The sequence below is a fragment of the Asparagus officinalis genome, chromosome 1 (assembly GCF_001876935.1).
Source record: "Asparagus officinalis chromosome 1, Aspof.V1, whole genome shotgun sequence".
NCBI lineage: Eukaryota > Viridiplantae > Streptophyta > Magnoliopsida > Asparagales > Asparagaceae > Asparagus > Asparagus officinalis.
The window spans coordinates 19,895,726-19,908,353 of NC_033794.1; the positions used below are offsets into that span (position 1 = coordinate 19,895,726).

General features: G+C 37.2%; 1 protein-coding gene across 2 annotated transcripts; it reads right to left on the minus strand.

The window, feature by feature from the left end:
- On the minus strand, positions 4,803-10,403 carry LOC109820647 (transcription factor ILR3-like). Of its 2 annotated transcripts, none has more exons than XM_020386835.1 (5): positions 10,327-10,403; positions 10,150-10,212; positions 6,467-6,544; positions 6,199-6,361; positions 4,803-5,351 (listed from the first exon to the last, which is right to left on the minus strand). In XM_020386835.1, exons 3-5 carry the CDS (start codon positions 6,490-6,492, stop codon positions 5,058-5,060), a joined length of 483 nt encoding a protein of 160 aa, XP_020242424.1. In that variant the 5' UTR covers positions 6,493-6,544; positions 10,150-10,212; positions 10,327-10,403; the 3' UTR covers positions 4,803-5,057. The 2 variants fall into 2 exon arrangements, with proteins under 2 accessions (XP_020242424.1, XP_020242417.1); XM_020386828.1 differs by having other exon boundaries at positions 10,309-10,403.

A 12,628-nucleotide genomic window follows, 5' to 3' on the forward strand; every position in this document is an offset into this window, starting at 1 on the left:
ATTAGGGTTCTTATTTTTTTTTCCAGGCCAAGTGTATAAGATACGATTCAATGAATAATTTTAATCCGTCATAATCTATCTTTGCTTCTATATTTCCTTCTCTTCATGGTTGGAAGTTATATCTATAAGAGATTGAGACATCTTTAGAGTTAATTAAAAACAGATATTACTTATTAGGATGATAATCACGGCGGCCAGACTAATTGGTATAGTTATGCATTGTTCTTAATTATTTTGCAAGAAAGAACCTAAAATGAACAATCCACAAAGATTCCACGCACATATAGTGCATCCGCAGTAGATTTATTAATGCTTAATCCGCATATAACTGGAAATTTAATGAGATATGAAAGATATATTTAACTAAATATATGTTTTGAGATTGTTGCATTACAGCCTTATTCGAAAAACCACTAAATACACTCACTTTCAATAAAAATTACTAAACAGTCGTTCATCCACTAATCTCCCATTTGATTTCACAAATTCCTTACAATTGTCATTGCACAAAACTATCTCTACATGCAATCTGTTGTAATTGGATACACAATATTTCTTAAATATATATTAATTAGACACACAACATTTATCAATGGGCCATTGCTCAATAATTACTTTTATAACGCTATCACTATTTGATGATAATCTAGTATATATTACTTTGCTTTTTTACCTAAGGCCCCGTTTGGCAAAGGGTTAATGAAGAAGGGTTAGAGAGAAGGATTAATGTACTTAGCCCATTTGATAATCCGAAGGACTAAATTATTAACCCGTTAAATAAGTTTTATTTTAGCCCTTATGATCAGTTTTAGTGTTTGGGAATAACAATGATTTTGACTATTTTCTTTATAATTAGAAGGGTTAACTCTTATTCTATCTAAATAGGAGTATTAGTAAACCCCTCATTTTGAGGGGTTAACTCATTTTAACCCCTCTAGAGGGGTTAACTTAACCCTTCTATATTTTTTATGTTTGGCAAATTATGGAGGGTTTACTCACTTTAACCCTTATATAGATTTGTTGTGTTTGGCAGGTTAAGAAGAGGTTAAGTCTCCTTAACCCCTCACTTAACCCTTTGCCAAACGGTACCTAAGAGGGTGGTGTCATTTGCCTCTAACAAGTGCCTCCGCCTCTGTGCAGACGTGCATGGGACTAAATTTTCGATTTTTATAAAATCTTTAAGAAGAAAGTTTGAAGATTCCGACTTCCGCTAATTTTGAAACATACACATGTATCTAGACGTCTATCCATATTTTTGAAGGACCAAACTCCGTTATAAAATTAACAGTTTCATTGATGATTATAGATGAGAGACTTTCAGCTCAACCTTTAAGATGATGAATTTCTCAAAATTATGGCCATAAATGAAGGGGATTTCTTAACTACTATGGTTAATCATATAAGAGTTGTAGCAAATACAGTTTAATTAGTTTTTGATTGCCCAACTGTTTTGCACTAACAGTTGCGTTTGATAGGCAGTCACGCAACTGCGCAATTTGACAAAAGCCCTCTGCGTGCATCACTTTGATGATGCAGTAGTGGACATCGGTGTAAAATTCCACATCCAACTAGTGTCCCATTTTGCCTTTACTCTATTTTCATGACGTGGTGTATTTTTTTTTAGATACAAGGCATCATGAAACTAAATTTGAAAAAAAAAGAAAATGAAAAAAATTGTGTCTATGCCCCAAATTAACAACCCTTACGTGATCAAGCCCATTAACTTTTTGGCCTTGTGTTTAGGCCCTTCGACCCAAATTCTAATGTGAAAAACCCCTTTTCAACTCATATTTTTCTCACATCTCTAAAATACCCATTATTTTCTTCCTCCTCTCATCCTTCCTCCTCTTGTATTCTCACTCTTTCTCCATTCTACCTCCTCTCTTCCTCTTTTTCTTCCCTACCACCATCCTCCTCCCTTCTCCATTCCACCCCACTTTCCTCTTTTTTTCCCGCTCACCCTCCTTCCTTTTTACTTCTTCATCTAACTTTATTCTCCTCGCTTCTCTTTCATCTATTCTTACTCCATCATCATTCCTTTTTTTTTTTTTGCCTCCCCGGCCCATCCTTCCACATCTGCTCATCCGCCGCCTCCTTCTCTCCTTTAACCCATCTCCATTCACATTTAACCCCCTCCCTCCTCTTTCATTTTATTTTTACCATTCTCTTTCTCTCTCTGTTTCTATTTCCTCATTCTTTCATAATCTTTACCTCATCTCTTAAAGCTGTATTCCTTGAATAAAATAATTATTTTCTAAAGTCACATCAAAGTTAATATTTATTAGGTAAAGTTAACATCTAATCTTATCGTAAACGTCTAATAATTAAAATTGACATGAGGTCTAAAGTTAACATCTAATAATGAAAGTTTATAACACGTGAGGTTTAAGGTTAACATATAAGGCATAAAGTTAACGTCTAACTATTGAAATCAGTATAAAAGTTTTAAAATTGTCAGGTATTAACTTTAGACCTCACGTGTTACCTTTAATTGTTAGAACGTAATTGTAAGTTTTATATATTAACTTTGTCTATTAAGTATTAACTTCGACGTGACATTAAAATATGACCATTTCGGTCAAAGGAGACAATTTTTGGGTGATGCGGTGGTGATGTGGGAGAAGGAAGATGAGAGATGGTTGAGAAAAGATGAAATGACAAAGAAGTTATGGTGGCAATGAAAATGATAATAGTTGAAAATAATGAGAAAGAAGAGAAGGATGATGCAATGGTGGAGATGGTGGTGAAAGAGATAATGTTGAGGAGAATAAGAATGAGGAAAATAATTCGTAGGTTTATAATAAAAAGAGATGAGAGGCTAAGGGTGAGTGTATTTTGGGGATAAAAGCTAAAAATAGGTGTTTTCATATGAGAACTTAGGTCAATGGACCAAAACACATGACCAAAAAGTCAATGGACTTGGTCACATGAGAGTTTTAAATATGGGGCTTAGACACAATTTTTCAAAAAACAAATCCATTCATACACATGTTTATTTCTTCTGGAAGATTAGAAATCAATAGAAATTAAAATATTATTAAAGAACTATTGCGTACAGAAAGTCAATGGCTTGATCGATTTGGTTGAATTAATTATTTATTCAGAGATAAATAATTAAGGTAACATATACTTTCTCTTATTTTATATCATTATAGGTCATGAGTCTTTTGTTCGTATAGAAATGAAACACTAGTAGCACTTGTTGCCTTCACGGCTTCACTTTCATAGGTCAATCAATGAGATTTGCAAAAATAACATTAGTTTATATCATATTTCTTTTTAGTCTAACGACCTTAAATTAAATACTTCGTAGCAAAAAAATTGCGATCTACATTTTTTTAGCATGAGCAAATAGCTATGAAACAGGAGTAAACCACACAATTTGCAAAGAAATTAAATTCTGCACCGATATTTATCTGAATTTCTCACCAATCACCAATTACCAACAATCAATACTACATCAAACTATACATAACCATTTTCAACATTCAATCTATATAATCAATAGAAAGGAGACATGATGCCCCCTCACACCAAACTAACAAAACAAAGTACGAACATAAACAACCCCAAACCCAAACTAAAAACCAATTGCGGTGCTCCTGCAGTGTAGAAAATGTAGTAAGGAGAAGAGAGACCCCCTTTGGGCCTCCCCCCTCCACCCGAACTTTTAGGCGGCGTCAACAATGGTGGTGATGGCGGTGGATGATTACTCTCCGAAGGTTTTGGCGGAGGAGGGTAATTTTTCGATTGCAATGTTGGTGGTGGTGGTGGTGGAGGAGAATAATTTTTTGATGAGGGAGGGGGTGTGCGATAATTTTCCAATGGCGGTGACAGTGGTGAAGGAGAGTCGGGTATTATATAAATCTGAGAAGGCGACGGCGGAGGTGGTGATTCTGAACAGATAACCGGACATGTATCACATTTGCTAACACATAAGATACCATCATCTCTCTGAGCAAACGCAAGAGAGAACGACATCATTGTGATTGAAAATACTTGAAGCAAAATGCATCTGGTCTCCATGATCACAAGTTTTAGTTTAGGATTAGTGATAGTGAATAATGCAGTGAGGTTCGGTATTATAAGAGGATGGGTTCAAGTGTGAGGTTCAATTTTGATGTAAAGTGTCGGCTTCCCTTGACACCCAAGGTTGAGAGATGCTTCATGATCCCCATGAATTTCTTTTGAATAAATGAAGATTTATGAGAGGGATAAAGGGCATGGTAGAATTCTCCGAAAGGGAGAGCAACGAATGAGATGCCTTGCTTGGGGGTAGACAACAAAGAAAAGAACTGGTTCCCAAAGGTCAGTCTAATGAAACAGCAAATGAGCTCTATTTGGAGGTAAACTGCTTTGGCACTTCACAATATATAATTATATATAATCTCCTGAGGTTCATGAGATTGTGTTTCGAGGCTTGAGGTATTTATGGCTATTTTAGCATGAACACTATTTACTTTTGTGCACAAACACACATTAGAGACATAGCAAGAACTTGAAAGATTATCATACCTTACAATTTCCTCAGGTTTGAAGTATACACACTAGCAGCATCTAACAAGATAAGCAGACTATAGGCGGTACCTGCTGCTCAACCGCTGCACAAACATTAAGGTTAACATTGAATGAAACTATAAGTTGGACATATTACATGACAAATCAATCCAAATATACCTCAAATTAGACAAATATCAATTTCAGCTAAACCTCAATTCTTGAATGATGTATTAATGAAAATGTGGAAGGCACCAAAGAAATTTTCGAGCGATAGAACCACCTCATTACCGTTAATACAGATGTTCGTGGAAGCTCTAGCTTTTATCTATACAGCTGACGGTTGTTCTAAATATACGTAACACCAAGCTCTTCGTAGTGAAACATAAAAGCCGTTTACACAATAGCTAGTAAAACCAATAAACAGGAGAAATCTTGAAAAATAGGTGCAGATGGTTACAATGTCAACTGTTGTTATACAACATGCCAGGGAATTTACCTTGCTAACATGACCAAGGATCGGCAAAAAAAATTATATGATGGCTATTGCTTGCAAATGCCTAAGCGTTTGGTGACCAGAGCTTTGTATCTTGAGTTGTGTCCAGAACTGTAGGAGGTAACCATTGCCACATAGTCATTCTGGGGAAAGCATTATAGGGCGCGGCTGCCTTCGATGATGCTTGAGGCTGCTGAGCAACAAATGCAGCATTTGCTGAAGCTGCAGCGGGGTGCAGAGCCATCGGATGTGGCATGAATGCTGGTGGAGGTGGACTCATGGCCTTCAATTGTTGCTCTAATCTCTCCTTATCTGCCTTCAGCTTCGTCTTCTCATCTCTAAGTTCGTTTTTCTCCACCTGATGTAGCATACTACATACATGAGAAAACCATAAACAAAAAAAACAAACAATTTTTTCAAACTCCTAACAATGAGCAGAATTATCTACAACACCACCACCATGAAAGCCTTTATCCCAAATTTTGGGTTTGGATATGTGATCTTATTCTTCTGTTCATTTCTCTTAAAAATCCAACAAAGCTTTTTTAAGCCTTTTTCTCTTTGCCTTATTAGCTACAATCTTGTCAATTCTCCTAACTTGTGCGTTTAGCGAAATTCATTATACATGATCAAACAATCTCAATCAGCAGATAATTTGTCTAACATAAATATAGTACTTTCTATGGGTTATAAGACGTTAAAACCTTAAAACAACACACACTTGGTTCACAAAAATATTCCATTAGGTTTGACTGAAGCTTCAGAAGGAGAGTAACAAGTACACATAATGGAATCAAGGATGCATGGATCTATAGCATTTCACATATTAGATAGCATTAGACCTCTTGATCTCTCTGGAAATCAACTTGCTACTGGCAGTTAGGCCAATTCAATTTCATTCACAATAACAAAAACTAAACTGATACGTACTGCCTCAGAATAAGTAACTTGATCTATGTAACTATGTGAGAATTTGATAGTAAGCCTAGAAAGTATAATTGCTTATCAAGAAAGTAACTTGATCTATGTAACTATGTGAGAATTTGATAGTAAGCCTAGAAAGTATAATTGCTTATCAAGAAAGAAGATAGTATGCCTAAAAAGCAAAAGAATTTGATAGTAAGCCTAGAAAGTATAATTGCTTATCAAGAAAGAAGATAGTATGCCTAAAAAGCAAAAGTAACTGGATGACATCAAGTTCAGACCTTCAGTTCTTTAATAGTCTCTTCCAGCTTTTCATTTGATTCCTTTAGCTGCTCTGCTTCAGTTTTCAACTGCATCAGCAGGCGAGCAGCATCACCTAAAATACTTACTTTATCAGACCTTGGAGGCCTATCAGGATCAAGAACAGAACTCAATTGCAAGAACCTGTAAGTATTGGGAAAATGCAGCAAACAATATCTATAAGAAAGGACTTGTGGCGGCTTTTGAATGTCTCTCAAATAAATTGATCATTGAAGTTTGTTAATGAACCTATCATTCAATCTCTCTCGCCGCATCTTTTCACGACATGCTTTAGATTTGGGTCCTGGGCATGCATCATCTCTTCCTCTGCAAATATAGACACTTAAACATTATATACTCTCATATACAATAATATTCAATAGCGTTCTTTGACAAGAAAAAATCAGGATTCTAGCTTCATCTAAATATAAAGATGCAAACAATCAAGATATATGAGAGAAGTAAGTGTTGTATATTCTACTTCTATAATAAGGAAAATGTCCACTCACTGTCCCAAAGTAAACAGAATCCAGTAATGGTACGGTACCGAGAAATGATGATAATCTACTTTAACTTTCATATTTGTTCAATGAATAATATACCAAGAAATGATGATAATCTACTTTAACTTTCATATTTGTTCAATGAATAATAAACTATTAACACTTACTCTTAGGGGCTGTTTGTTTCACAAATAAACAAGAATAGGATTAGGAATCAGTTTTTTTTTATGGATTCCTACCTATTCCATAAAAAAAATTTAAGACAAGTTTGTAGTTTTATGGAACCCATTTTTTTGCATTCTATGTTTGCTTCACCCCATGAAAAAATAGAATCTCATTTTTATAGAAACCCTCCAATTCCTAATATCTAGTTTGGTTCAGAATGAAATTTTTTGGGGATCAACACTATAGCAACAGCTAGTTTAGTATTCAAAACAAAAACACTGTAGCAACAGCTAGTTTCAACTACCTCAATATTCAAATCCAAAACACCATAGCAATGACTAGTTCCAAGGCCTTGGAGGCTATAAATTTAACTTGAGGCCTCAAATTTTCCAATGCATTCTCCATTCTCACCAATTTATAAATTCTCATCGTTTGCAATTTGCCTCCCCGACATCAATATGATATCAGAAGAATGCTCCTAAAATTATGAAGTTTATTGCAACTGCAATCTCCGAACACCGAAGAAAGTGTGCAAGAATGGTAAAAATAAGGGAAGATGTTATTGCGGTGCAAAATTCCCAAATAAAGATATCTAATTACAAATATTAATTTCTTGAAACAAGATATCTAATTACACAGAAATTTATTTTAACTAATGTCGCATTTAAGTCCACACACTGATCAAACAAATATGATTAACGATTCAATCCAAGGGTTTCATTTGAAGGTCATACTCCTTAATTAATCCAGGGAATTGAAATTCAATAATCAACTAATAGATCATCCATGTTCTTAAGAGATTATACACGTAACGAATTATCAAAAACAACACATTATATTGCCCAGCAGAAAAAAATAAATTATCAAAAACCTTGTTAACGATTCACATCAAGCACGAAGAAATGAATCTTAAAATTGGGGGAAATTTTTATACCTTCGGGTGCAGCGGGGGAAATTACTGAAATCCAAGCAACAAACCCACTAAAATCCAAGCAACAAACCCACTAAAATCCAAGCAACAAACCCACCGACGGACACCACAAGGCCAACAAACCGATCAAAAATCAGATGTTCGAGAAGGGATCACCAACAAACCGACCGAAACCCACCAACAGAGGAGCGTCGACGATGAGAAGTTCGAGAAGGGATCACCAACAAACTGTCCGAAACCTACCAACAGAGGAGCGTCGACGATGAGAAGAGGGAGAAGCTGATTCCGCCAGCCACGAGTTCGAAAAAGAAATCGAAAGCCCGCGGGAGAAGAGGCATGAAGAGGAGTGAGATGAGGCGGGAGAAGAACAATGTTGTGAGATGAGGCGGGAGAAGAACAGCGCTCCAACCACGGATCTAGGGTGTTCGAAAGCGACAGAATCGGAAAAACCCCAAAGAGGTGAAAGGGATGGGGATGTCAGAAATATCGCCCAAATCCGATCAAAAGGAGAGGATTTGGGAATCCTTAAAAAAACACTATTTGGGGTACTTTACAAATTTGGAAATCTGTAAAAAAAAAATTGAACCAAACTCCATATTAGGATTCATTTGGAATCCTTTAATTACGATTTTATCACTGTCAGATCCAAATACCAATTTTTTTTTATAAAATGGGTGAAACATACAGCCCCTTAGATGAATTGTGAAATAAGTAAGAATCAACCTACCATCATTACTAAAATTGGGAGGCAAAAAATCGATAGAGAAAAGGAACGAGGAAAGACACTAGATCAACCTTCAAACGTAACATTCTCAGAAGGTGGAGAGCATAAAATGCATAGAGAAAAGAAAGAAGAAAGTAATTTGATAAACACAACTTGAAATGGCCTCTATCAAATTAGGATGTATGCTTAAAAATTAGATACTGTATTTTGTAGCCCTAATTTTTTAACATTAGCATCCTTAATTTTTCTAACATTAGTATCCGTATCTTTTTTTACTCGAATTGAATTGGGTACCAGGAACAATGAATTAAGATTTACTTTCTTTTCACATTGGCTGTACTCGAGAGTTTTAAAGCATAAAGCAAGGTCAAGTCAATAATGTCCCGTATGTAAATGCAACTTCAATAGTACTACGGAAAAACTATTTTAAAAATCCTAAAAACCAAAATGTGTTATGTAATCAAATACTTTTTCCTTGGGTTGAACCGCTGATTAATTGGGTGAGCTGTAAACTTTTACTTGCAATCTTTATGGTTGTCAATAAAACTTCAGAACTTGGCTTAAGTGTGCCAGATAGCTTAAAATCTTAAGGAAAGGAAGGACCATACACTAGTCTCACTTGTCACTGAACTACAAGAAAAACAGAGCACCTGTCGGAAAATAATCAAAACACAAAAAGAAACCAAAAAGAAAGTAAAATAAGAATCCCACGGTCACCTCATGTAGTGGGCGGCTACCAAGAATGACCGATGATGATTACCTCATCTCTGAATGGTTGGTTTAAGTCATCAACCCCTTGGTTGAGATGGGACAATTTAGCCTCCCACTAACAAAATGAATCTTTTTCTTCATCTCTAAACTACATCCCATAGGAACAACCCATATTTAAAGAAGCAAGAAAATGCAGGGATTGAACTCCTCAAAAATTGAATTAGTTTTGTTAATAATTCCAGTATAATAACAAATTCTCCTTTTTCGCCATGTTAGAATTAATACAAAATTATAATCCTCAATCATCACTAGAACTTCGGAGTTTTGGTGTAATAGTTAGAGAGACATAATTTAAGATGGCACCAGAGCAACCCAGGCTCAAATCCCACAGGCCATGAATTTAACACAGATTTTCTAAACATTAACACTGCTGCATGAGTCTAGGTTTCAACCCATTAATAAGGGTGCTCAACCTGCAGGGGCATGTTTAGAAGTAATATAAAACCATAATCCTCACAAGTACTTTAGAGTTTTAGTCTAATGGTTAGAGGGACTTAATTTAAGACGTCATAGTCCTCATCAACAAACATCAGATATTGCTAAATTCAACAAGATACCTTATGATAGACTACAAGCCTAGCCCACCACTTTACTACCAAAACCACTTCACAGTCAGTCAGTATTCAATACTCAAATTTTATATACAAAACAATACAAAGCGGGAAGAAATATTTCCAAAAATTAACTTAATGATTGAAACTACATAAACAAGCATCAGCTCCTACTTCACATTACAAGACAAACAGTTTACACTAAATAAAAATAAATTAATTCCACAGAACCGCAAAATCCCAAATCTCATTTAAAAAAAAAGATCAACCGTAAAAAAAAATCAAACCTTTTCTTCGAACCGGTGGGGTCGACACCGCATCCACCTCCATACTCTTCTGGAGACCTAACACTGTCACGATTTCAAATCATCAGAACAATAAACATAATCTTTTAAGATAAAACGAAACGAAAAAAAAAAAACCAAAATGCTCGAATTTCAAAGCACCTAGTGCTTCTAAAGTACCCGTTGGCCGGAGAAATATCGCAGAAGGTCTCGAGCGCGGATCGGAGATCGACGTCGGATCCCACGCCGACGTCGTCGATCCAGTCGATCCAATAGTCCGATATCGGACTCGGATCCATCCCCAGACACGGCCCCTTACCGATTCTCTAAGCAATCTAGCTCTAAAATCAATGAAGAAGGATATCCCCAATCCCCCAACAAAAATTTAGGGTTAGGGTTATCGAGATCAGGAGGAGGAAGATGAGACAGAGAAATGAGCGGTATCGGGAGGAGTTTTCTGTGGGCGCCAAAAACAGATGGCTTCCCTCCCGTTCTCTAGCAGCGTGAGTCTTTATACGCGGGATGGGGTTCCTGTGTAGAGGGTACATCGGCCGTTGATTTTTTTCGCGTTGGGAATTGATGGACGGCCGGATTGATGATGACGTCTCGTTTTAGGATCGAGGGGCCCAGGATCGAGGGGCCCGCCGTGTGGGCCCCGCTCGATCAATCTGAATACCGGTGACTAGTGGACCTTGGACCTTTTTACTTGGGAGCCCCGTAAAATACGACCATCGTTATCTTATCACGTGACGATGGATGTATTTTATATAATTTTATATTTTATTTTGGACATCGAGCATACACCAGCCTTTTAGGAGGAGTGCAGGGATCCGGATACGGCTCCGATATCATAGTTTTCGTATCCAAATTTACTTGTTCATCTCGGATACGAACACGGATACAGATATATCTTGGTAAAAAAAATTATGTTCATGTCTGCTAAAATTAGATTCAGATGGGATAAACATACGAATATATAAGCGGATAAGAATACGGATAGAAAACGGATATGAGAAAACTAGATGAGATTGAAAAAATATAGTTCATGTGATACAAAAGAGTTCATTAGTATGTTCACTATATTTTTGAAAATCTAAAAGTAGATATATTAATCATCAGAATTAACCAAAAATCCATAATCTGAGGATTAAAACTATCTCAACAGTATGCCTAATATGTACTTGGATATTTCGGATACGAATCCGAATATTTTACTACAAAACTTTTATGGTGTTCCCATTCGCCAAAAAGCAACTTATTGCTAAACAACGGACATGTGTACTTCTGCATACCATGCCCCAATCAAGTTGGCGGTCAGAGACTAGCGATGATTCCGACTTAGCCGACTCGTCAAGTTGACATTCCTTAGTGCCGACTCGAAAGGCGATACCAGTCGACCCTCTTGTCGAATACGACTCGTCATGAGCCCACTCGACAAGATGCTTGACGCCTCGCGAGGACGACTCGAAAGGCGTTACTTCTCGGTGAAGCTAAAGGACAACTTCTGCCTCGAGCCTCCCCCACTGACAACGTGTCAGCATCGCATTTAATGCATAACAGACGCATTTTGCCTCTAGCCCTAATAGCCTTCATGACTCATCGGACCACGTATGCCTCGCCATACCTCCGATCACTTCCTATTTAATACTGAGCTGATCGCTCATCCAGTTGTTAGTTGACACCTGTAAAGTATGTGCTGACTCCTGTAAAGTAGGTCCTGACCTAACCGTCAGCCCACACTCCGCCATCGTCATCCTGTGTTCAGCCGAGTGACCGATCTACCCTTATACCCTCAATATAAATAGAGGTACTATTCTAACTTAAAGGGGATCATTTTTGGATCTGGATCTTCTTAATCTTATCTTCTTCTGGGGGATTTTCTTCTTGATCTGATCTTTAAGTAGACATACTACACACACAAGAACTCTAATAGTTCTTCATTTTCCCCACTCAAGTTCACAAGCTGACTTGATCGTTAGAGGAACCACGGGGGACCCAAGCCACGTCCTCTTATGAGTTTCTACTTGTGCATATTTTTCAGCCACATTACTCAGAACCAGATATAAAGTCAGGGAAGAAAGCGGTTCCTCATTAATACTCAACAACCCTATCCAACAACGGATACAATTGATTGTGTGATCAATAAAACATCAATAATTTGGTGTCCACCGTGGGGCTACTTTCTTTTTTGAGAAAACATGTCGTGTTCTGAATATGGGTCTAATCCATTTCGCCCTGTAGAACCACGTCGGAGCTATGTCACTCAAGCTCAGCTTGAAAAAGCAGCTCGGAAGCTTTCTCACTCTCTTCAAGAGCAATTTGCTACCTTCACTAGCGAACTCATCAGTCGGCTGCCTCAGCCACAACAAGCCACTTCTCTCCCACCGCCTTCTGGAGACCGAAGGTCGGAGACTCGCCCTCCTTCTGGGGCATAGCGAACAATTTCACCTCAGACTCCTCATGCTGGTGCCAAGCGGTTGTG

Bases quoted from the DNA above. Each gene is read 5' to 3' on its own strand.
- LOC109820647 (XM_020386835.1), bottom strand. From the start codon at position 6,492: ATGCGGCGAGAGAGATTGAATGATAG. The intron at 6,362-6,466 runs GTTCATTAACAA...CAATACTTACAG, and splicing joins CGAGAGAGATTGAATGATAG to GTTCTTGCAATTGAGTTCTG. The intron at 5,352-6,198 runs GTCTGAACTTGA...ATGCTACATCAG, and splicing joins AGACTATTAAAGAACTGAAG to GTGGAGAAAAACGAACTTAG.